The sequence below is a fragment of the Cynoglossus semilaevis genome, chromosome 1 (genome assembly GCF_000523025.1).
Source record: "Cynoglossus semilaevis isolate Cse_v1.0 chromosome 1, Cse_v1.0, whole genome shotgun sequence".
Lineage (NCBI taxonomy): Eukaryota > Metazoa > Chordata > Actinopteri > Pleuronectiformes > Cynoglossidae > Cynoglossus > Cynoglossus semilaevis.
The window spans coordinates 26,453,518-26,476,010 of NC_024307.1; the positions used below are offsets into that span (position 1 = coordinate 26,453,518).

The 22,493-nt window shown below is 38.4% G+C and overlaps 2 protein-coding genes across 3 annotated transcripts; one reads left to right on the forward strand and one right to left on the reverse strand.

Annotated features, from left to right (window-relative positions):
• Positions 1-1,062: 1,062 nt before the first annotated feature.
• Positions 1,063-14,671, forward strand: enpep (glutamyl aminopeptidase). The gene is made up of 20 exons (XM_008322628.2): positions 1,063-1,889; positions 3,373-3,514; positions 3,842-3,976; positions 4,171-4,291; positions 4,418-4,572; positions 6,341-6,454; positions 6,539-6,673; positions 7,150-7,215; positions 7,343-7,408; positions 7,776-7,936; positions 8,812-8,894; positions 9,031-9,167; positions 9,697-9,752; positions 9,839-9,989; positions 10,485-10,558; positions 10,696-10,800; positions 11,436-11,609; positions 12,691-12,831; positions 13,337-13,418; positions 14,159-14,671. Exons 1-20 carry the CDS (start codon positions 1,270-1,272, stop codon positions 14,303-14,305), a joined length of 2,865 nt encoding a protein of 954 aa, XP_008320850.1. The 5' UTR covers positions 1,063-1,269; the 3' UTR covers positions 14,306-14,671.
• A 655-nt stretch (positions 14,672-15,326) lies between these two features.
• On the reverse strand, positions 15,327-21,889 carry rrh (retinal pigment epithelium-derived rhodopsin homolog). 2 transcript variants are annotated; one of them, XM_008322642.2, is made up of 7 exons: positions 21,625-21,889; positions 18,727-18,907; positions 17,808-17,907; positions 17,168-17,321; positions 16,337-16,502; positions 15,617-15,795; positions 15,327-15,499 (listed from the first exon to the last, which is right to left on the reverse strand). In XM_008322642.2, the coding sequence occupies exons 1-7, from the start codon at positions 21,681-21,683 to the stop codon at positions 15,397-15,399; spliced, it is 942 nt and encodes a 313-aa protein (XP_008320864.1). In that variant the 5' UTR covers positions 21,684-21,889; the 3' UTR covers positions 15,327-15,396. The 2 variants fall into 2 exon arrangements, with proteins under 2 accessions (XP_008320864.1, XP_008320872.1); XM_008322650.3 differs by having other exon boundaries at positions 18,727-18,917; positions 21,625-21,781.
• Positions 21,890-22,493: the final 604 nt, after the last annotated feature.

Genomic DNA, 22,493 nt, shown 5'->3' on the forward strand with positions numbered 1-22,493 from the left:
AAAAAACGATTTTTAAATCAATGAATGTTCCACTGCATACATATATAACTCTTACTGAGGATAGTATAATTGTTCAAACAAAAATTCAAGTTTTCTTTATTGTCATTTTAAGTATATTCACCAATATCACTGGTGTACATAAGAAAAAGTAAAGCATAAAAAAGAAAAGGCAGGTATAAATATCACACACGCTTAAATGTGTCATCACCTGCGGTCATGGAATGATGTAACCATTACTCTGTTCTATGGTTTTTGTATGACGCGTATTTATTTGGTCCTTTAGTATATTGTTCACAGTATGTACAGCAGTAGACTGACCGCACAGGGAGCAGAGCACAGTCGCAGCTCCTCCCCGTGGACAAAAAAGGTATGGCAGCATTTTTATTAACGATACTCGTCCAATTGTCATTGATTACACCACCAATTGATGACCGCATGTGCTCTTTAAAATTTGAAAGAGGAGTCTTTCTTAGGAAATGTATTGTTTAAATAAATTGTTTGTTTTGATTTCCTTTTGCTTGCTTGCTTTATTTTTTTCTTGATTTCATTTTGACCCACAACCAGCGCAAGTGGAACATCTGATTTATAAAATATTAAGGTTGTTTTTAGTGACAGCTTGCAACAGGTTTTAATGTAACATGCTCGTATCAGAGCCTTTTTAGAAACTTCAAAGAGCAGATGCTCAAGATAAATCGTTGCCAAACAAATATTGTTGACAAGATTACACTTTTTTGTTTGATTGTTTCTTTTAAAACACACTTTTTTTGGTTTGTTTTGGTTTTGGTAAAATACACCTTTTTTTCAATTGCACTATGTTAAGTATTAATCCTAATAATGTGACTGAACACAATGCACCCATTGCTGTGTTTTCATTACACTCTCTTGTAATCATTATTTCAGTCCATTGGCTATTAACAACAGTATCCACTGAATCCAACACTGAGACATTTCTGACTGGTGTAGAAATATATAGACACACACAAACATGTGGTATTGATTTACAGGCTGGTTTGTTGATGTTTAACACGGCTTAAGAGGGACGCTGGGTGTGTCAGCTGTGCAGTAGACAAAATAAAGTTCTTGCTCGCTGTGGGATTCTCCTCACAGTGAAGAAAACTGTCTTCGCTTTCTTCACTGCAGCAGCGACCTTCAGTTTAGCATTCACAGTAAATAATGTAGGAGCTCTGACATTAGGTGAAATTTGCATCTTTCTGTCTGCGGTGAGATAGTTTGCAGTTTGACAGTTCTCTGTAGATTAGGAGGTTAATCATGGTTGAAAGCATGGACTACGACAAGGGACAAAAGCGCTACTGCATCCGGGGTAAGCATGTGATCATCATATGTGCTACAGTGGTGGTGGTCTCTTTGGCAGTGGGTCTCGGGGTTGGCCTCTCCAGATCAGACAAGTCCACATCTCCAACACCAGAGCCTACTACTCCGCCGCCTCCGCCTGGCCGAGGCCCGTGCAAACCCTCCACGGACTCCAATGGGGACTGGACTGGTTTCCGTCTCCCCAATTATGTGAAACCTGTTCATTATGACCTCAACCTGGAGCCAGACCTTGAGACGGACATTTACACAGGCACTGTGGACATCCAAGTGGAAGTCAGTAAGGCTACAAAACATCTATGGCTTCACATAAGGGAGACCTTTGTCAGTGCCACGCCAAGATTAAAGATAGTAAACAAACAGGGGGAACAGCAGGAGCTGCAGGTCACAAGATGCTTCGAATATGAACCTCAAGAGTACGTGGTAGTGGAGGCTGAAAAAGAGCTGCAGGTCACGAATCCAGGAGAGGTGTATGTACTCAGCCTGGACTTCCAAGGATGGCTCAACGGTTCTGTGGTGGGATTTTACACAGTCGTTTACAAAGAGGAGGGCGAAATAAAGTAAGTATAAAAACACCATGTGACCTGTGTGACCACAGTCAAATAGAACTAAAGACGTTCCTAGTATGTAGGAATATGTAGATTTTTTTTTAACAAAGAAAAAAGTAACAAGAAATATTTTGTCCTTAATCAGTATTGGGTCCTTGCAAATGTTTGGTCCTGTTTTAGTTGGTGATTATTTAAAGACAACAGTCAACTTCTTTTTAAATTCACCAGCTAATCCCACTTCACTGAGACTTCACTGAAGAAGCTACAGTGAGCACAAAGCTGATGGGACACTGAAGGAAAAAGTAAATGTCAGAGGTTAAAGTTCAAATTCTATCGTTAATGCTCTTGTCACATTCTACTGAGAATTCACAGTAACTTAATATCAACACAAGCAGCAGTGATTATTTGGCAGATGAACTTTTCACTCCTTTGCCTGCTCTCTGGAAAGCTTCTAAATCAAAATGGCGATATTCACCCAATTTGACAAGATGTGGAGTCAGTAAATCTGTAATGATTACTACATCAATCACTACAATTGTCATTACATGTTTCGTAGCACTTGAAGAGGAGTAAAAGCAGCAACGATGCCTGCGTTGATGCGATCACTGGTGGCTGTGATCCACAGACAGTGAGAGTGCCTTCAGCAGATTCAATAATCAGCAGCAGTTGTTACAGGTCATAAACTTGGCTCTCCTTTCCTTTTCTATTGCTACATAATCCCCCCCACACCTTCCACCAGAAGGCTTCAGCGTTTCATGGTTACGTCACCATTTCAAACATAAATTTATTAAGAAAGTCTTAATTATCATTCCGACATACGGCGTTAATTAAAATTTTGCATGGGAAGTAGTGGGCGAGTAGAGAGGATGAATGTGTTGTCACACAGCGCTATAGGCATTTCTGTTGGGTTTTTTTTATGGAACTATTAATTAAACTACAGTGGAGGCTAGATGATGATGACAAACAGTCACTTCACTGAGAATATATGAGCAGTAGGCAGTAAGCATGGACCCCTTACTTCTGGGGCAGTGGTGGCTTAGTTAAGGAAGCGAACCTGGGTCCTGAAGGTTCCAGGTTGGAGTCCCCCAGCTGTCAAGTTCCCACTGAGGTGCTCTGTCATGGCTCCGTCCCCACTCACTGCTCCCTGGTTCTTAAAGCTGCCACTGTTCACTGTGGTGATGGGTTAAAAACAGAGGTCACATTTGGTTGTGTGCAGTGGTGAGCTGTGTCACAGTGACGAGGAGTTCACTTTCACTGTTCCTTCTACATGATGGTTGTATCCAGCAGGTACCTCTGTGATGTGGTTTAAAAGAAGTAGTGGTTTAATACTGAGAAACTGAGAAAAAACTGCTTAGCTGTAACTGGGTTTTAATGGAAGTATAAAATGCATGTCAAGTTCATCTAGCCATCATTAAATGAAAATGTTTGACGTTACCCTTTTGTATGTCCACACTGTAATGAAATGCAACAAGCCCTACTATTATTTGGTCCCCAGGAAGATTGCTGCAACTGATCATGAGCCAACAGATGCCCGGAAGTCATTTCCCTGCTTTGATGAACCAAACAAGAAGGCCACATACAAGATCTCTATCATTCATCATTCAGACTACAGCAGTTTATCTAATATGCCTATGGAGGTAGGACTGAAATCATTCTAGTCAGACCAGCTTAATATAGAGCTGTACTTTTTGTTCAATTCCTGTATTTATTATTATTATTTTTATTATTATTATATCTAGAAAATATCTCTAAAATTCTAAATAACACGTTTCATTTGGAGGAGTAAAATGGGGGATTACATACACATGAATGGAATGACTGATGCCATAGATGCAAAAGTCAAGTCAATAAAAGGTCAAAAGATGAGTTTATCATATACCCTTAAAAACCAACAAGCAGAGGAGACTTTATGGCTGGTGTGACATTCACAGTCACTGATTAACTCGAACGATCTCTGTCTACAGGGAGAACCACAACAACTGCCTGACAATAAAGTAAAGTCCACCTTCAAGAAGTCGGTCCCCATGAGTACCTATTTGGTATGTTTTGCAGTGCACAAGTTTAAGTACGTGGAGAAAAGGTCAGCCAGTGGAATCCCTGTGAGTAAAGCAGTATGTGCTATTATGTCAGTTCAGCGATACTGCATTGAAAATCTGACTGACTATCTATCTATCTATCTATCTATCTATCTATCTATCATCCATCCATCCATCCATCCATCCATCTATCTATCTATCTATCTATCTATCTATCTGTCTATCTGTCTATCTATCTGTTTTTCTATCTGTCACAGCTGAGAATATACGCACAACCCTCTCAACTGAAAACTGCAGTGTATGCAGCGAACACAACCAAAGTCATCTTTGATTATTTTGAAGAATACTTCAATATGACATACTCCCTGGACAAGCTAGGTATGCGTTTAAATTTACAAAGAAAAGCAGTCTCACTTTTTTTTTCTTTTACCAAAAATCCCTGGTAATTAAATGTATTTTTTAAAGGCTGTAACCAGTGCTGTCTAATCTCAATCTAAATTTTAGATAAGATCGCCATCCCTGACTTTGGCACCGGTGCCATGGAGAACTGGGGTCTCATCACCTACAGGGAGACCAACCTGCTGTACGATGAAAGCGAGTCTTCCTCCTACAACAAGCAGCGAGTGGCCAGTGTTATCGCCCATGAGCTCGTTCATCAGGTAACACTAGCTACATACAAGAATTCATACATCTGCACAGACTCTTAAGTGGTAAACTGATTTAGTATGCCTGGTAAAGCACACTAGACTCAAGACAGTAGACCACATGCATCACCTTAAAAAAAAGAACACATCACTGTCATATAAATCATTTTGTGATAAAATTATGACACCTGTTAGAAGAAATCTCATAAAAAGATAAAAGTATTTTCCTCCTGATACATTTCCCCATGCTGTTTCCCCCTATTGCAAATACAGCCATAATAAAAACCGATGATCTGTTCGGTGTTAAAGTGGGAATTTGGCAAGCACAATGGTTTTTTTCTTATCTTTAGTCATTTTATGCCACATTGAAGCGGTAAAATTAGTTTAACTTTAACTACAATAAACGTTGAAACAGCACTCTCAGTCATTCACAACTATAAAATGTGACAGCTGTGAAGATAAGACCAAAGAACATAGTGTCATTTTGTTGGCATGCACAACAAAGCTGTAAGTCACACGTGTCAAGCTCAGGCCCGGGGGCCAAATCTGGCCCGTGGTGTAATTATATTTGGCCCGTGAGATCATATCAAATGTTAACTAGAGTTGGCCTGTCTGTATGTAGACCCTATATACTGACAGGATTTGTAGTATTAGTGGTGTATGCACTATGTTAGAGCATTTTGGGGTTTTTTGTTGTTGTTGCCTGTGAAAAAAAAGATTAACATTAAAAGGAACTGGAAAGACTACAGATAAAGAGACATAATAAGAAACAAACACCACTGATGTGTGTTTTATTTCAAATTTAATTTCTCATGTCTTTATAATATTTAGCTTTGGTTGTTACAGATTCAATGTTTATGCAAAACTAAGTTTGTTTCCATATGGAAAAAAAATCAACATTATCTGGAGAGAAGGGAAAACATAAACAATTGCCATCAATTTTTCAATAAATATTGAGTTTGGCCCACGACTTCGTCCCAATTTTTAATTTTGACCCACTGTGAATTTGAGTTCGACATCAACAATGACACATCAAGAAACATGAAAGAGACCTTGAACTTTACAAGACAATAAAATCAAACAACTCACTGTGATCTTAATCAGCAAAGTCAGTTAGGAAACAAACGTCAGTTTACCGACAGGCACATTATCAGTTCATAAAAGTGAGCCAACATAAAACGTGAAAATACTAAGAGCAGTTTTTTCTTAAAAATGTTTCTTTAAACATTTTTAGGCTCTGCATCAAAAGTAGAACAAAACTCACACAAAGCTAAGTTAAGAATTTGGGCTTAGGTAGAGCAATTAAAAAATAAAAATAGAAATGGCTGTTTTTAATTATTATTATTATTATTATTATTATTCACAAATGTAGGGAGAGCTTGATGAGACTCATATTTCAATAAGTCAGCAAATGTATGAGCTGCACACACTCCTATTGTATTAACTCTTAACAGTTGTGGCTGTTATCAATCAAATTCCCCAGTAGATGACGAAGGTCAGCTTCTGTGTATCACACTATAAAAATGATGTGCATAGGTGAGCTGCATCAGTCATACAATATGCACATACTGTTCAGAACAAACACGGGGCCCTACACAGTGTGTGTTCTGTATGTACAGAGTTCTCCTCCTGTTCTTTTGGGTTTATCTATCTCTGTGATGACAAAATAATACAGAAAAAGAAGTAAAAAATATAAGAAAAATATTTGTTTTGGACCTTAGCAGCAGACCACTCTCAGCAATGATCCACTCCCCTAAGTCTAAGTCCCTGCTGTCTCTCCTAGTGGTTTGGAAACATTGTTACCATGGACTGGTGGGATGACCTCTGGCTGAACGAGGGCTTTGCTAGTTTCTTTGAGTACATTGGTGTGGAAAAGGCTGAGCCTAGCTGGGGCATGGTGAGTAGCACTACAGTACACTTACCGTCCCCTACGCTGGAGGTCTCTTTACTAAGAGGCTTCCTTCTGACCTGTGTTCTGCAGCGAGACATCATGTTACTCGGCGACGTTCTTCCTGTCATGGTTAGTGACGCTCTCCTGTCCTCACATCCCATCATTGTGAATGTGTCCACCCCAGCAGAGATTACCTCTGTGTTTGATGCCATCTCATACAGCAAGGTAGGACCTGATGGTAAACTGTCTAATATTCATTCATTTTCTTTAGCTCTATTTGTAGAATATACTTAAATGTGTGTGGCGCTTTGGCCCAGAGTCAGTGTCTCTGTCATCAGTGTGGAACCCCAGGGTTCACCTCCTGGGCAAGTTCAAGTCCCTGTTAGGGTGGTTGGTACCTTCCAGTGGACTGACCACCCACAGGAAAGTTCAGGGGGGGTTGGTACGGTGCACTGTGATTTGGGTGGTGGTCATGGAGACTGCTGATGAGAATGAATGGATGGATGAACCTAAATGTGTTGGAATGGTCGCTAGACTGTGTATAACGTAGCTTTCAGTTTGTCAGTGTGTTCAGCTAACATTTTTGTGCCCGATATTTTTTGTGCAGATATTTGAAAAATAATAGTATCAGCAGACCAGAAACTAATTCGGAGACTTCATGTTGAGCAGAGTATTTGTAAAGTAAAACTTTAATTTCCCAGGGGGCATCCATATTAAGGATGCTGGAGGACTGGATGGGCAGAGACATGTTCAGAGATGGCTGTCGGGTAGGTCCTTCACTGTAGCAGCATCATAATAAAAATAAACTGTTTATTTATTGCAGCGAACACAAATGAATATTGATCCAAGCACTGTTGTGGTGTGTGTTCACTGATTTATTTTTTTTGTTTTCAGAAATATTTGAAGGAGTACTTCTTCATGAATGCCAAAACAGCCAACTTCTGGGAATCCCTCGCAAGTGTATGTTGGTGCTTGATTTTTATTTTTCAAACTATTTTAATGCAGGAGCTTCAGGGGGATATTCAAAGACTTCCATCTGTATGCAGTTTTGCCCTGAGGTGGTTGGAAAAAACAGTCAGGGTTAGCAGAAAGGAACATACTTGATGTAGCTGGTACGACATACAAAGGAGATGAAAAATATTTTTCACTCAGTAACTTTTTCTGCCCTTTATTTAATCATGTTAGTTCATTTATGAATTTATTTCAACAGCGGAACTATCACCCACCGCATCTTCTCTTAATCAGTTTGTCATGCTCTGAAGTTAAAAAAAAGATAAGTGGAACATGATTCTAACACCCTGTTTTGTCATTGTCCCCTTTGTATCAGGTGAGTGGACTTCCTGTTGCAGATGTTATGGACACATGGACCAAACAAATGGGTTATCCCGTGGTTAATGTGCTGGTCTCCGACACTGATGCTAAACTGACCCAGAAGCGTTTCCTCCTGGATCCTAAAGCTGATCCCACCCAGCCCCCCACACCTCTTGGGTAAGAGATGCAGATGAAGCGAGTTGACTGGTTGAAGCCTGCAGTGGATTAAGGGACCAATAAAATATGGCAGATATGACTGTTACTCATAACCATGAAAGTAACACGGAATTTATAGGAAACACTGAAATATTTTCCCGCTTGCTAGTTACCAAAAAATGTGTTCTTCTGTGCAAAATAGAACTAGAATTATAGTATTTCTTTACTCAGGTGCGCCCCAGGGATCTATCCTGGATCCCCTTATTTTCAGTGAAGTCCCTTTTTCAGTAAATATAATATAGATTTTCGTCATTACCCAGTTCAACATTCTGGCCATCTACAAAATACCCTGCTTTGTAATGCTTTATTATGTTGTTTTTTGCTTTTGTTTTATTAAAGACATATTTTCTACAAATTATGAATATGCTGTTAATGTCAAGGCAGCAGTCAGGTGATCAGTGTTTGGATGCTGAAAAAGTCCATTGAAATAATCGCGAGTGCTACAAACGGAATGGAATTTCACTGAAGACAGACTCAATATGTGCTGTTTGATTTACAGAGCAATCTAAAATCTGTCAGTGACACACAGTGTTCAGGCAGGAATCACACATGGGATGTTCAGACAAATCTTTTTGATTTATCGTGACTAGTCGAGCTGTAGAAATGAAAGGATCTAAACCACTTGGGTTCAGAGGCAGACCTAGAGGGTGTTGGGGTGGAAATGTGGTATGGTCCAACTTTCACCCAATTGGAATGACAAATGTTCCCATGTTTCTGCACTGGAACCTGTGCTACAGACTGACAAATAACAATTGCACCTCGGCACATTTTAAGGAAGTGCATACTGTCGCTGTCTTCAAAAAAACACTTGTTTCTGTCTTTGTGTTTTTTTACAGGTACAAGTGGACATTCCCTGTCAAATGGCTCTCTGTGGGAAGTGACAAGAATGGGTCAACCATATTTAACAGTAGCAGTAATGGTAATCTTTTGATAAATATTTTGTCATTACATTTACTTATTACTCAGACAAACATACACAGGAAAATACTCCCTTTACAATGTGTCACCGGAACTCTCTGATAGCAGTTTTCTTTTTTATTATTATTATTATTTAGACCTTGTCGTCGTGGGCTACTCTCCGGCAGCAGACGGTCTGATCAAGGTCAACAATGATCACATCGGTTTCTACAGAGTCAACTATGAAAATCACACGTGGAGCTCTATCAGCGAAAAGCTTCGTCACAGTCACATGGTAACTGCCATACAGAAATATGCTCAGCTAACTGGTGGAGGGGAGAAGAGTAAATATGTGCTCCTAACGGAACTCTTCAACCTCTTCATAGACATTGTGAAGACAAAACAAAATTAGTTCCACCAAGACGTTGAATGGTGAAGACAGCCATGTATAGTGTACAGTACAGTATAGTACTGTACCTTGAAACGACTAATGTTGTAAGTACGTAGGGATAACAGTACAGATGTTGGGTCTGATATTGGAACACCTGATACTGAGTAATACTCTAATGCTGTTTGGTGTCTCATTGTCCTTATGGGTAGTTTTATTTAAGCAATTCAACAACATCACTTTAGCAACACTTTCCATAGACAGAAGAACAGGAACTCCTGTATCTCCCACTAAATACACTAATTTGCCCAGTATTTTAGACACAGGTTATGGAATTGACAGAAAACAGAAGATCATTATTTGAATGTCTATTTATATCACATTTTTTTAAAATCAAATCACTGATTTTTTTTTTTTTTTTGCTTTTCTTTAACAGGAATTCACTGCAGCTGATCGAACCAGTTTTATTGATGATGTCTTTGCACTTTCAAGGTAAAACACACACAAATCACATAAACGTGGATGCACATGATCGAATATAAAGCCAATCATCACAATCATTTCATTTCATTATGTAGGGCCAACATCATAGATTACGGCAATGCCTTCACTCTCACCATGTACCTGTCCAATGAGACTGACTACATAGTGTGGGACCGTGTGGCCTCGTCCATCAGCTACGTCCGCGACATGTTGTCAAGCAATACTACACTGTATCCAAAGTTTCAGGTGAGCAGGAATATTATTTTCTCTTAATTTTAAATATATCAGAGCAGAACCACAGAATATAAATGATATATAGCTATATGGTTTTGGAGTGATGGTTTTAGATATATATATACATATACTATATATACATATATATATAGGATATATATATATATAGTATATATACATATACGGTATGGTTTTAGAGCTGATTTGAAACAGTAATCATTTGTTTGTCAGGAAGTACACAGATATCAACAAGAAATACTCCCAATGACAGTCTGTATATGACCAAGCTCAATTATTGGCCACTGAGAACAAGGTAGAGACCTAGAAGTCCTCAATTACAGGTTATGTAGAAGAAACATAATAGTGTTAAGTCATTTGACATCATTTTCAAAATGTTTTTTGTCCACATGTACAAACGTGTCAATACTTTGTTGAAGTTTTATTTTGATGGCTGTCAGTTGGGATGAAAAACAACTTTTTTTTCTTCTTCTTTTCCCTTTTTTTTAGAAACTCTTTCAAAAACATGTTAAGGTCATCGCATCAACCCTTGGATGGAATGACACAGGAACACAGACAGAAAGGTAGAGCAGGAACACTGCATTATTATATAGAACTATGATGTCATTAGTAGTAAAATAGCAACTATCCAGCTAGTATTTATATGAGAGGGCAATATTTTTTTACTGATGTTTGATTTTGTTTTGGACATGATTGACAGGTTGTTGAGGGAGACAGTGCTCAGTATCGCCTGTCAGATGGGAGACACGGCGGCGCTAAATGAAGCATCCCGCATTTTTGATGGCTGGATTGGGGGAAATATAAGGTATCAGATCACTTTCTGTCTTCTTATATGTGAAACATGTGAGTCCTGCTAAACACACATATATAGAATGTATAATGAACTTTTGTACTTGAATTATTTTTCTGTACAAATCATCAAGTTGTACAGTCAGAGCTGATGGCAAATAAGTAGTTTCTCTGTGATTCTTACATTCAGCAATGTTCATCCAGGTATTTCTACAACTTAAATCCACAATTCAAGCAAAATTGAAGGTCAAATCTAAAAAATTCCTCCTTTAGCAAATTATTCTTTTCTTCCAATCACTCAACGAGAAAATGATTGACCCATAAATCCAAATCCAGAGTTCTGGAAGCAAGTCTGCCTAATTATCCTCACAGTTGTTCCTAATAACCTACAGCTCATATAGTTCAAAACTATCCATAGAACATGTTGTACTCAACAGAGGATGTTTAAAATAGGGCTGGTCGATTCAGCATTGCAAGGAAACAGACCACTAGCTGCATTCAATGTGGAACTACACACCATTTTGGCAGAGGATAAGTGAGGACCTTAGGTCAAAAGATGGCACACACACACACACACACTCAGCTTTTGTTTAACTTTAACGTCTTGTTGAATATAATTATAAACCATTTTTCTAACCTTTTGAATTGCAGCAGTGTGCCAGTAAATCTGCGGTTGTTGGTATATCGCTATGGAATGAAGAACTCTGGCACTGAAGCCAAGTGGAACTCTATGTTCCAGAAGTACATTGACACTTCTTTGGCTCAAGAGAAGGATAAGCTCCTCTATGGACTGGCCTCTGTGGGGAACATAGAATTATTATACAGGTAACCAAAACGTCTCCTTCTACGACCTGGTTAAAAATTGTACATTTAGCCATGAATATGAATATGAAGTATAAAATTCTAATTTGTTAAGTTCTGATGGGTTTTAGCATTTTTGAAGCCATTCCAGCTATAGACAGAGATAGGACTTTAGGACATGTACCGTAGGTTTGTCCTGGGTCTCCTCTCACTCCACTGACACAGGGTTTAAGGCTAAGTTGTTACTATTCCAATTGTTGTACATTTGTCTCCACTTAACCTGAGGCGACACACGTATTTGACCATCTTACATTAATTAGTGCTATCCTTTGTCATTTAAGTTATTTCAGTAAATAGAACTTCAGAGTGCTACCAACACATTAGCCTGTCTATGGGAATTTAAATGTAAATTAGCATTGAGCTAAGCGCTGATTCCCTGTATTGGTTTCTAGCAGGCAGCAACGTCACTCAGATTTGTGCGGTTGTTTTGAGTTTAAAAAATAATAAACCAATGATTGTTAATGTGAACATGTGAGATTATGTGATACAAATTATAATAATGTTTTATTACTTGATTTCTGTATTGCAGTTTCACAGTATCTTTTCAGGTGGTTCTTTTCATGGTGGAAAGGGTACATATCGTTACTGTGTTGGTCTGTTTACAATTCTCATTGGTCAAAATTCCCTCTTTATTACTTGAATTTTTTTCAAAACATAGATAGAGCTTGAGATTAAAACAGCTTTAAATTTGGACTGTAATGCCTTTAAATGTTCTTTGAGTTTGCACTAATCTGTGAATGTAGTACATGTAGTGAATGTACTATACAAAAATGCAAAAAAGTATAAAAACAAAAAAACTTGCAGGGAGAAACATGGAGCTAAAAAAACAAGTAAAAGTTATAATGGTAATGCATATTTATATTATATATATATTTATATTTATTATATTATATAACAAAATTATAGTAACAAGAGATAATAATAATGATAGATGTGTCAGGCCTGGATCACGTGAAGTATTCTGTGAAGTAAAGACGGTGAGGGAGGAGAGAGACAGAGCAGAGGGAGTCAAAGATTTGAAAACCTCGCACTTTCTGCCTTACAGGTTGCTGGAGGCCACTAAGAATGAGACTGTGGTGAGGAGTCAGGATTTGTTCACTGTGGTACGGTATGTGTCTTACAATGAGCTGGGACAAGACATGGCCTGGGACTGGACCACACTCAACTGGGACTATCTGGTCAAAAGGTCAGTGCTGATATGGACTAATATTTAGATTAAATTTAGCTGTAATGAGATTTGGAACAAAAGCAAAAAAAAAAAATCTTAAATTATTTCTGTTTGATAAAGAAAAGCAGATGTTTAGCTTGTGACATCATTCATTCACATTAAAAAGCTTATACCAAAAAAATCAATTGTACAAAAGGAAATGGTCCATTTGGTTGACACACTAAATAAACCCAGCTTGGCCTGAGGATCAACATAATAGGAAACTAAGGATGTGCTTGTCACCCTTTACTTGAATGTTGAAATGATGATTGATCATTTTATAGATCAAACTATAGTTTCTTAACAAAGTCCATTCATCCTCCACTTTCTACCATAAGAAACACAAATTGTTTTGACTACAACACAATCGCAGAGTTTGTAAAAGTATTAGGACTTTTAAATGTATAAACAATCCCCTTAGAAAACATATCAAGGGCAGCACACTCCTAATGAAATAATCCCATTATTCTTTTTGTCCTCACAGGTACACCATCAATGACAGGAACCTTGGTCGTCTGCTCAATCAAATAAGCACCACATACAATACAGATCTCCAACTTTGGAAGGTTAGAAACTCTATTTATTCAATCAGCCTCACTCATACTTAGAGTATGTGTACACCACTGTCTCCAACTGTTTCTTTTTCAGTCAAATTATTGTGTCATATCTGTGTGTAAACAGTGATTAGATATGTAACATATCCAAAGGGTGTGGGGAGGTGCCCACCTCACTGCAGGTCACTGGATGTCTGATGAATAGAACAAGAGTGAACTTCTAAGAATTTTAGAAGCAGGAGGTCGATCAGTTTTACAATGAAGACACGCAAATGGCACGCATCGCCAAGGAAACGGAGTCAGATCAATAAGATAGTATGCAGCCCACAAATTCTTAGTATTTTACCTTTGACACCTCTCTGACAAACAGAAGGCACTGAAACTTCTTTTTCATGGTCCTGATGCTACACATGTATCACTTGTTGCATGCCTGAATACTAAAGGCATACATGAAGTCAATCTGGACTATGGAAAATATACATTAGTCCCTTATAAGGCTCCACAATGAGGAAACTCACAGTCTGAGTCTTTGCAACCCACACAGGCTGCCACATGAGGCGCCATTAAGTATGTGGTTCCTCTGGAGCTCAAACCCAGGACCTTCTGCATGTAAGGCAGATGTTTAAGCAGGCGTGACAGCCATTACAGTGCACTATGGAACCACACTGACGTAGTATAGTATGTGGGGAGTAGAATATATACATTTTTGTCAACATGTTCATCACAAAAACCTCTCCACATTGATTTTGCAGATGGAGCATTTCTTCAATCTAACGCCAGACGCTGGTGCTGGGAAGATGCCCAGGCAGCAGGCCCTGGAGACAGCGAGGAACAATATAGAGTGGATTAGGTTGAACGGGGATGAGATCAGTCATTGGCTGACAAGCAACGTAGAATAAAGCATTAGAAATGGGATTAATGTAAGGATTAAGGCACATTGGCCACATGGAACCACATCTGATTGACAGTGGGGAAAGAACATGTTTGCTATTTAATAGGTAAGAAAAACAATCAAAATCAAATTTAACACAACCTGCTGGACACATTTAACTTCCATTTCATTAACAATAGAGACACTTGTTTATTAAATATTGATTTTTGCTTTTTTGCTTTAACAAAAATGATTCCTCAAAATTTTGTGAACTTTTGACTTAGTACTCTCTCTGTGTGAATGTAAATTATTTATCACCCAGTGTGTTTTTCTATAGCTGTTTAGCGATCACAAAAACAATGAGAGTTTTCAAATAAATAATACCGTCACTAATTGTCCTGTTGGAATTCACTTAATTTAAAGTTAGAGTTTAGAATACTCAAAATGCTGGTGTTGGTGTGGATAAAAAGTTCTGAGGACAGTTCTGGAAAACTGCATTGGGTCATTGGGGTGCATTTTATTTCATGTAAAAATTCTGTCTGGTCACCTTCACATATTAAGACAAACTTTACCTAAGACTTTTTGTGGTTACGTCACCATCTCCTATAAACAAGTCTTGTTCCATCATTTCGACGTATGGCATTCAAACTCACAAACTAGTTTGCACGGGAACTAGTTGACGAGTGGGGCGGACGAATACGTCATCACACGGTGCTATAAGCGGAAGACATCTTTGTTTACATTCTTGGTTGTTCATCATACATTGGCTTGTGCTACATTCACTTTCGTTAGAATGAGTTAGCATGAGTGACGTAGGTAATTATGTACTCTATGTGAGTCTCTGGGCTAGTACCCTCTTCTAAATGCACGGTGTTTGGGTCCACGTAGGCCGTCTATCTAAAATATGCCGACAGGGGGTCAAGACAGACCGTTATTTAAGTACAGCAACACATATTTTTACAGTGTTAAGGAAGGGTCACTCAGAGTGCCAGAAAACGGAATTGACTGTGTAAGTAACAAAATAAGAAGTGGTGAATACAGAGAACTTGAAGTGTTGTCATTCACTGGAACTTTATCTGGTAATAATCAAGTTTATGATTGACACAGGGAATATTTCCATTAAGTAAGAGGTTGCCGGGATGTGGTCAAGGGAACCTGGGTACTGATGGTAATCCGCTGCCTGGTTTGACATTGGATTAAGCCTATGATGGCTCTTCTGAATCTGAAAGACAAGAATCATCAAAGTTTCAACCGCACAACAATCACCGTATATACATACATGAAAAGCTGTAACTTGCTGGAAAAAGTTAACATTTAAGTAGTAGCTGAATAGACTCACTTTTTGTTGGCGAGAACATAAATGCAGGGGTTGTAAAACGTGGAAGACTTGGCAAAAAGTGGAGCAATGATGGCCATTGCGGCAGGAATATTCTTGGGGTTACCAAATGACGCCCACAGGCAAACAAAGGAGTAAGGAGACCAGGCCACCAGGAACATGACAATCATCAAAATGGACATCTGTGGACAATTTTAAAGAGAAAATGTTTAATGTACGACAGCCATCACAACACCCTCTGACTTCAACTATGCAGAAGACAGGTTTCCTTAAATGTGGCCCTTGTGTTTTATTGTGTTCTCTCTGTGTCTCATTGTTTTCAACTATCAATTTTTCATGTGCTGAAGACTGAAGTTCATGCCAAAATTACACGGACAAATTTAAAATCTTCCGAAAATGCGTGAGCTCCATTTCAAATATTTGTGCTTCATTGATTTATAGATTTTCAAATGACAGGAAGGGAGCCCTTCCTCTTCGAGTTGTTGCAGACCTATTTTTACCACCAATAAATTATTTCTATTATCTTATATTGTTTACAAATTAAATACTTCTTTAGACAGAAATCTGCTCATATTTTGTACTATCTAAGAGTGGTGTGTCAAATAATCAACTTCAATCTGCCAACTGTCAGTCTCACCAAAATCAGACTTCCTCGCCTTGATATTCTAATATTAATTAAGTTATTGAATGAAAAAGGAAAACAAAGTGTTAATCGACTTTCACCTTGGTGACATCCTTCTGGTCTGACCAGTCCAGAGCAGTAATGCTGTGGCTGTCGGCTTGGTGTCTTCTCATGGTGACCGACACGTTGTAGTAGCAGTAAAACATGACAGACAGTGGCAAAACAAAGTTCACAGCAATCACAGCCATGGTGTACGAGATGAATGAGCTGAGGAGGGGGAAGAAATTAGAGCATTATCAACAGCCTACCTATTACTGTGACTCAGCAGTTTCATTTTAATAGAAAAAAAATGACATCAGCTGTCCACAGCACTGAAGCAGGAGTAACATTATTTGTTAATTTAATTAATACTAATAATATAAATTATTAAATGATTGCAAGTCAAAACATAGCAACCTAAGAAATCTAGACTTAAAATCCATTCTAGACAAATATGATGAGGCGGATATGTATCACAGAATGCACTGTAAACATAAACTAAATGGACAGTAAAAACTCCTGCTAAAAAAATTCTGCAAAAAAAAAAGAGATTTTATTTTATTGTATTTATTGATAAATTAGTAAAACACTGAATGGTCAGATACCTTCTGTCTGTGTTCATAAACAACCCCAGCATATTTTGTAGAAAATCCAAAGTGAGCCGTAAACTACCGTAAATAAAAACTAAATAAAATATACATAAATAATAAAATAAAACAATTTTTAAAAAATCAATATTCAATCTTGCACCACTGTGTTTGAAAAAGAACTCTAAAAAAAATCAATATTTGTCAGGAGCTCGGTGGGGACTATTCAGATGTAACACCATGTAGCACCACTGTGTTTGAAAAAGAACTCTAACTCTGTAAGAGTGCTTCATCAAAGTGACTCACGCGTCATTCTTTCTCCAGTTGATGGTGCACGTGGCTCCAGTGGGATCAGGCGCATATCCAGCCCAGCCCACAACAGGCATCAGTGACCAGAAAACTGCATTAAGCCACGCTGCCAGGATTAGAAGGTTGTACGATTGCATTGTAATTTTCTGTCCTAAACAAAATTAAAAACAAAACAGAACACACCTGGTCATGAGGACTGTAACGTTGGTTTTGATGACACTGAAAACACAAAATAGATAAGTTAAGCTAGCTCTTATTTTTCGGAAAACTAAAAAAAAAAGGAATGTCACAGAGCTGTCTGGACAGTAAAGATGAGTGGGCAACTGGAAAACTACAGCAAGGATGATAAGACGGGAGACACAGGTCTGTTCAGGTCGGAGGAAATGAAACGAGAAAAGTTTGTGTTGGAAAAAATGAAGGACAAGAATGCATTCAGAGAGAGAAGGCGGCGGCGGCATCAGCAACAGCAACAACAGCAGCAGCAGCAGCAGCAGCAGCAGCAGCAGCAGCAACAACAACAACAACAGCACTGGGATGATTACATTTACACACCACTGTCACCCACTCCTCCTCCCCCCACTCCCAACACAGACACACAGTTTTGAAGTGTACAGAGCAGAAGTGCCCGATCATATACTTATGTCTGCTCTGCAGATGGTGAGGAAGCGGTCTATGGCCACCACAGTCAGTAGGCCTATACTGGCCATGCCAAAGAAAATGTTCAGAGCCGCATAGATCTGGTAAAAGAAAGAGGAAAAAAGTGAATCTTCAACGGGAAAACGTGCAGAAATGTTTTTAGTAAAAACAGCAAGTAAGCAATAACAAAAACTTGGAATGCAACCAGAAAGTTGGATATGAAAGTTAGATTTGTATCATTCATGAGCCTCTCTCCTCCCAAACTCAACCACGTCTTCTTTTGTACCATGAAAGCATAGTCACACTTGTCATTTTTGAAACCCCCATTTGTTCTGCATTGGCCAATGTTGGAAGAGCAACACTGAAGTTGAAGTCTCTGATGAAGCGCCAATGCTAGGAAGCCAGACTCAGGAAGCTGGAAGGGTTCTCCAACATCACGAGGATCTCCATTAGTTGTCACCTCTGTAACGCTGACAACATGACCCAAGAAGACCAGCTTGGTAAAAGGTGAGGATAGTGGAAGGTAGCGGTATAGATGAGGAGCTCATCTGACTAGGCTACGCAGCGACTCCAGGGGAAATCAGCCAGGACGCTGCAAAGACCAAAAGCCATCACCCATGGCAACATCACAGATGGAGGGAACAGACACGGCACGCCCAGTAATGATGACCTGGCAGGCGATATTGTTGAGACGACGGCAGTCCACAGAAAACAGTTCTGTCCTCGGTTGTGTTGCTTAAATAAAATAAATATTCGTGGTTCCTCAGCTTTTGCGTTTCTAGAGTTAGAGTTGTGTCCTGTACTTATGGTTTGTACTCACACGCCTTTGAGGTTCTTTGATGTCCTTCAGAGGAGACGCACCTCACACCCATGATTTAAACTGACCTCATTTCTGTTTGTCTGTTTTTTGATCCACTTACCTGACAACCCGTGTAGCCAAACTTCCAACTGCCGTGAAGGTCTGAAGCAGCTGACATAGGGTAGCCGATTCCAGCCACTCCAACGTCAGTAAAAGCCAGATTGATTATGATGAAGTTGGTCGCAGTACGGAGCTCCTTGTACTTGACAAAGACAAGCAGCACCACGATGTTGCTCGACAAACTAATCACACCTTAAAAGAAAGAAAAAAGGAGTAAGTCCTCTGGTCATATGGAAGATTTGTAAACTGAAGTGTCATTTTGTCCAATGAATTTATGGAATTTTTAAATATAAAAATCCATCCATCCGTCTTCCAGCACATATCTTGTTGGTGGAGACAACAGCCTATGTAGAGGTAAAGCCTTGGGGACATAGTCCCTCCAGCATGTCCAAGGTCCAGGAGTGTGTGTGTGTGTGAATCATATTTCTTTCAGTAGTTTTCAGTGTTTTTTTTTTTTATTTGTTTTAGTAGCAGTAGATTAAAAACTCATTACTGTCCCCTGGATTGGAGTGTGGGTACTGTCGCCACTGAAGACATTTTTCACTCAGATGTACTCAACTGCATAAACCAAAATCTAAACTGTGGTAATTCAGGAAAAACACAAATGCCATGGCACTCCTACTGTCCAGTGGGGGAAACAACATGAGATACCAAAGGCAGAGACCCAAAGCGGAGGCCATCAAACCAGACTGCCTTAAAAAAGGTCCAAAAAGGAGTCATTGACCAGGCTTGGCAGAACTTAACCCTGACCAGAAATTATTCTGAAATTATTCCAATTTAGCTCCTATGTTGATTTTTTTTTGCTAATAGCTGTGACTAATTATCTGTCAAGTTTTGAGCAGTGCTTTTATTTCTTCCTTACATTTATTTCAACTCAACAAAAAATAATATACATCTCTCTACTGTTTGTCTTTCTATTCAGTTTATATGCAGCAAAAAAACGTTTGTTGCAATAAGGAACGTTGCCTTCTTAAATAATTGTGATTAATCAACAACTGCCCAGGGATTAACCACAGATTAAACATTTTAATTGTTTGACAGCCACAATAACCTTTTACTATGCAAAGTTTTGCAAAATCAGAGTTAAAGCTATTGCTTTATTCCTGTGAAATACTGTCCACTAATCAATTTCTGAGAAAACTAAAATCCAATGAACATAAAGAGAACATGCAAATTCCACATGGAAAAAACATGATTTAAACCGAGGCACCAACACTGACACAGTGCTACAGTAGAAACTTTAAAGAGCTGACATTGATTAACGTCATGTTCTGATCACTGTCACTGAACGTTGCACTATTTCACCGACACATCTGCAGGAAATACAAAACATCCAAAATAGAATCATTGTCATCATGTTTTTTGCAGTGAACTTCCATCAACAGTGCAGTTTTTGCAGTTTTCTGTTACCTGCAGTAATAAGATATCCAGCCACTATGTTGTGTTCCATTTGTGTAAAGACACTTTTACCCCCATATGGTGAAACGTCATCAGAAATGTTAACTCCAACTCCGTGCTCCATGGTTATAATATAAATATATAGAAATGGAAGGATTGCTCAAAATAATGGTAAAAAGATTTTCTACAGATCTTGAAATACAACAAAACTACAGACTTGAGTAAAAGTGTGGGCAAATGTGAAGGGGATTAAAACATACCAATGCCCCTCTGTTCCACCTAAGCTGTGGGCTGGCCTATGTATCACATGGGTTAGAGGGCTGTTTAGTAAAGGATTAAAACCAATAGCCAGCTACCACTCACATGGGGCTATTGTTGTGGCTATTTAGGCAACTTTACAAAATGTGCCTTAGAGTTGTTGTTTTGCCCTCATTGGCAATGATAAAATGTATTTATATATATATATATATATATTTAGTTATTATTATTTTATAAGTATAATCTAACACAAGGAGCTTAAACTCCCACAGTGGAAATCAAAATGAACTTTTAGGTTGGCATCTACTTGCTTGCTCATATATTTACATCAGCACCAAGAAGCTATCCCATAAAAAAAAGCTACCATAAAACATACGTAGGTCTCTGTGAGAGACAAAAGACAAGTTAAAGTGTTTATGACAACACTTTTATTGAACACTACACAATGTAAAAAATCCAACTGCTTAAGTTTTGGAGGAAGTAATGTAGTTTATTTTAAAAATTGAAATGAAAGTGTAACTACAAACAACAAAACAAAAAGAAAAGAAGCTGCCACACCAGCCAGCAGTTGGCTGTGGCCCTAGAGATTCCTTACCCAAAAAAATAAATTTAAAATTAAATATTAATATATGGCTAAACACAAAGCCCCCTGTCGCCACAAACAGCACTGTTGTTGACCTCCATCCCAAACAAACTAAACAAGGCAACCATAAATTAAATCACAGCATACGTCAACAAGGTAACTTGATTTGTCACATCATTCACCTTAAACTTCTGCCATTCAGCCCACAGAATTTGCCAAAATACATTTTTTAAAACCTTTTTGTAGATCAACTTAAACTTAACATAGTCTTGGATTGTCTCCTTGCCAAGTATATTTTCTATAGAAGAACCTAAAGGAGCAATCTAACCGGTATGCCCACCAGATTAAACAACTTTATTTGTAGGTTTTCCATCTTAACCCCGCATATTTATAACAATGTTGAATACGAATTTAACACAACGTAAACCGTTTCTTTAAAAAATGTACAGTAGAAGACACTGAAGCTGTACTTCCTCCACTAAAATGGTAAAATATGGGTCAATAAGCAAACACACTCTGGCGCCGGTCAGCCATTTTAATTAGCAAAAACTAAATAAAAAGTTTTCGTCCACATTAAGTGAAGTCGACGCTATTTCGCTATATTAAATAAATGGAGACAAAACGCCGACGGCAGGGAATAAAAATCCAAAAGTCCTTCACCTTTTCATCGCAGTGGTTCCTCTAAACCGGGTCCACTCGCAATTAAGGTATAATTTCATCCACCTGTGGATTTTCAAAGTGCGTTGTGACCTTTTCAGCGTCTGACGTCACGCGCAGCTGCTGTTTAAAGGTTTTTTTGCCTGCTTCTTGTGTTCTGCCACATCTTGCGTAACGTGACTAAAACGAAAAACAAACTCTACAAAAAGGCAATAAAAAAGCAAATGTTTTCCACGAGTGAAGTAGTCCCTTACTTTCATAGTGACCCCATCCATATCTTTGCTTGAGCTAATGCTGCGTTCAAGTTCAACACGAATGTCGGAAAACAGGAAAACGTAAAGGATTTTTTTGTGCTAAAATCATTAATTATACTATGCTATGACGTATGTGAAAAAAAAAATTAAAAAGATAACGTGTTTCAGTTTATGCCCTAAAATAGATGAATAATCTGTGTATTTTTTTAAATCACATTTTGCCATGTAGAAATTGATCAAAAATGACATATCATACTATAACTACTGCAGAAAATAAATATTAAAAAAATCTCTAAGAACATCTTAAATCGCACGGCTATGCCCTAAAATGATATAACAGATAAGTGATCAATTATGATAATCTGTGTTAAAAAACATCAAACATCAAGTGATGTCAAAAAAAAAATTTATTTTTGTGTTTCGTATGGAGCATGTACTGTAGGTACATGGTGTAGGTCAGGAGTTTACTGGCTTGTAACATACACGTTAAGAGTAGCCCTGCTGTGTACATGTGCCTGTGACTTTTGTGCAACCCTGATTGGCCACTCCAGGTTCACCACAGGCTTCATAAGTCCCCACTTCAGAGATGCCCTCTTCACCTGTCCTGATGACAGCACT

Excerpts from the sequence above, each read along its gene's own strand:
- enpep (XM_008322628.2), top strand. The coding sequence starts at position 1,270 with ATGGTTGAAAGCATGGACTACGACAAGGGACAAAAGCGCTACTGCATC. Across the intron at positions 1,890-3,372 it reads AAAGAGGAGGGCGAAATAAA|GAAGATTGCTGCAACTGATC; the intron begins GTAAGTATAAAA and ends TTTGGTCCCCAG. Across the intron at positions 7,409-7,775 it reads TCTGGGAATCCCTCGCAAGT|GTGAGTGGACTTCCTGTTGC; the intron begins GTATGTTGGTGC and ends CCTTTGTATCAG.
- rrh (XM_008322642.2), bottom strand. The coding sequence starts at position 21,683 with ATGAAATTATACCTTAATTGCGAGTGGACCCGGTTTAGAGGAACCACT. Across the intron at positions 17,908-18,726 it reads TTGGCTACACGGGTTGTCAG|ATCTATGCGGCTCTGAACAT; the intron begins GTAAGTGGATCA and ends TTCTTTTACCAG. Across the intron at positions 16,503-17,167 it reads AACTGGAGAAAGAATGACGC|CTCATTCATCTCGTACACCA; the intron begins GTGAGTCACTTT and ends CCCCCTCCTCAG.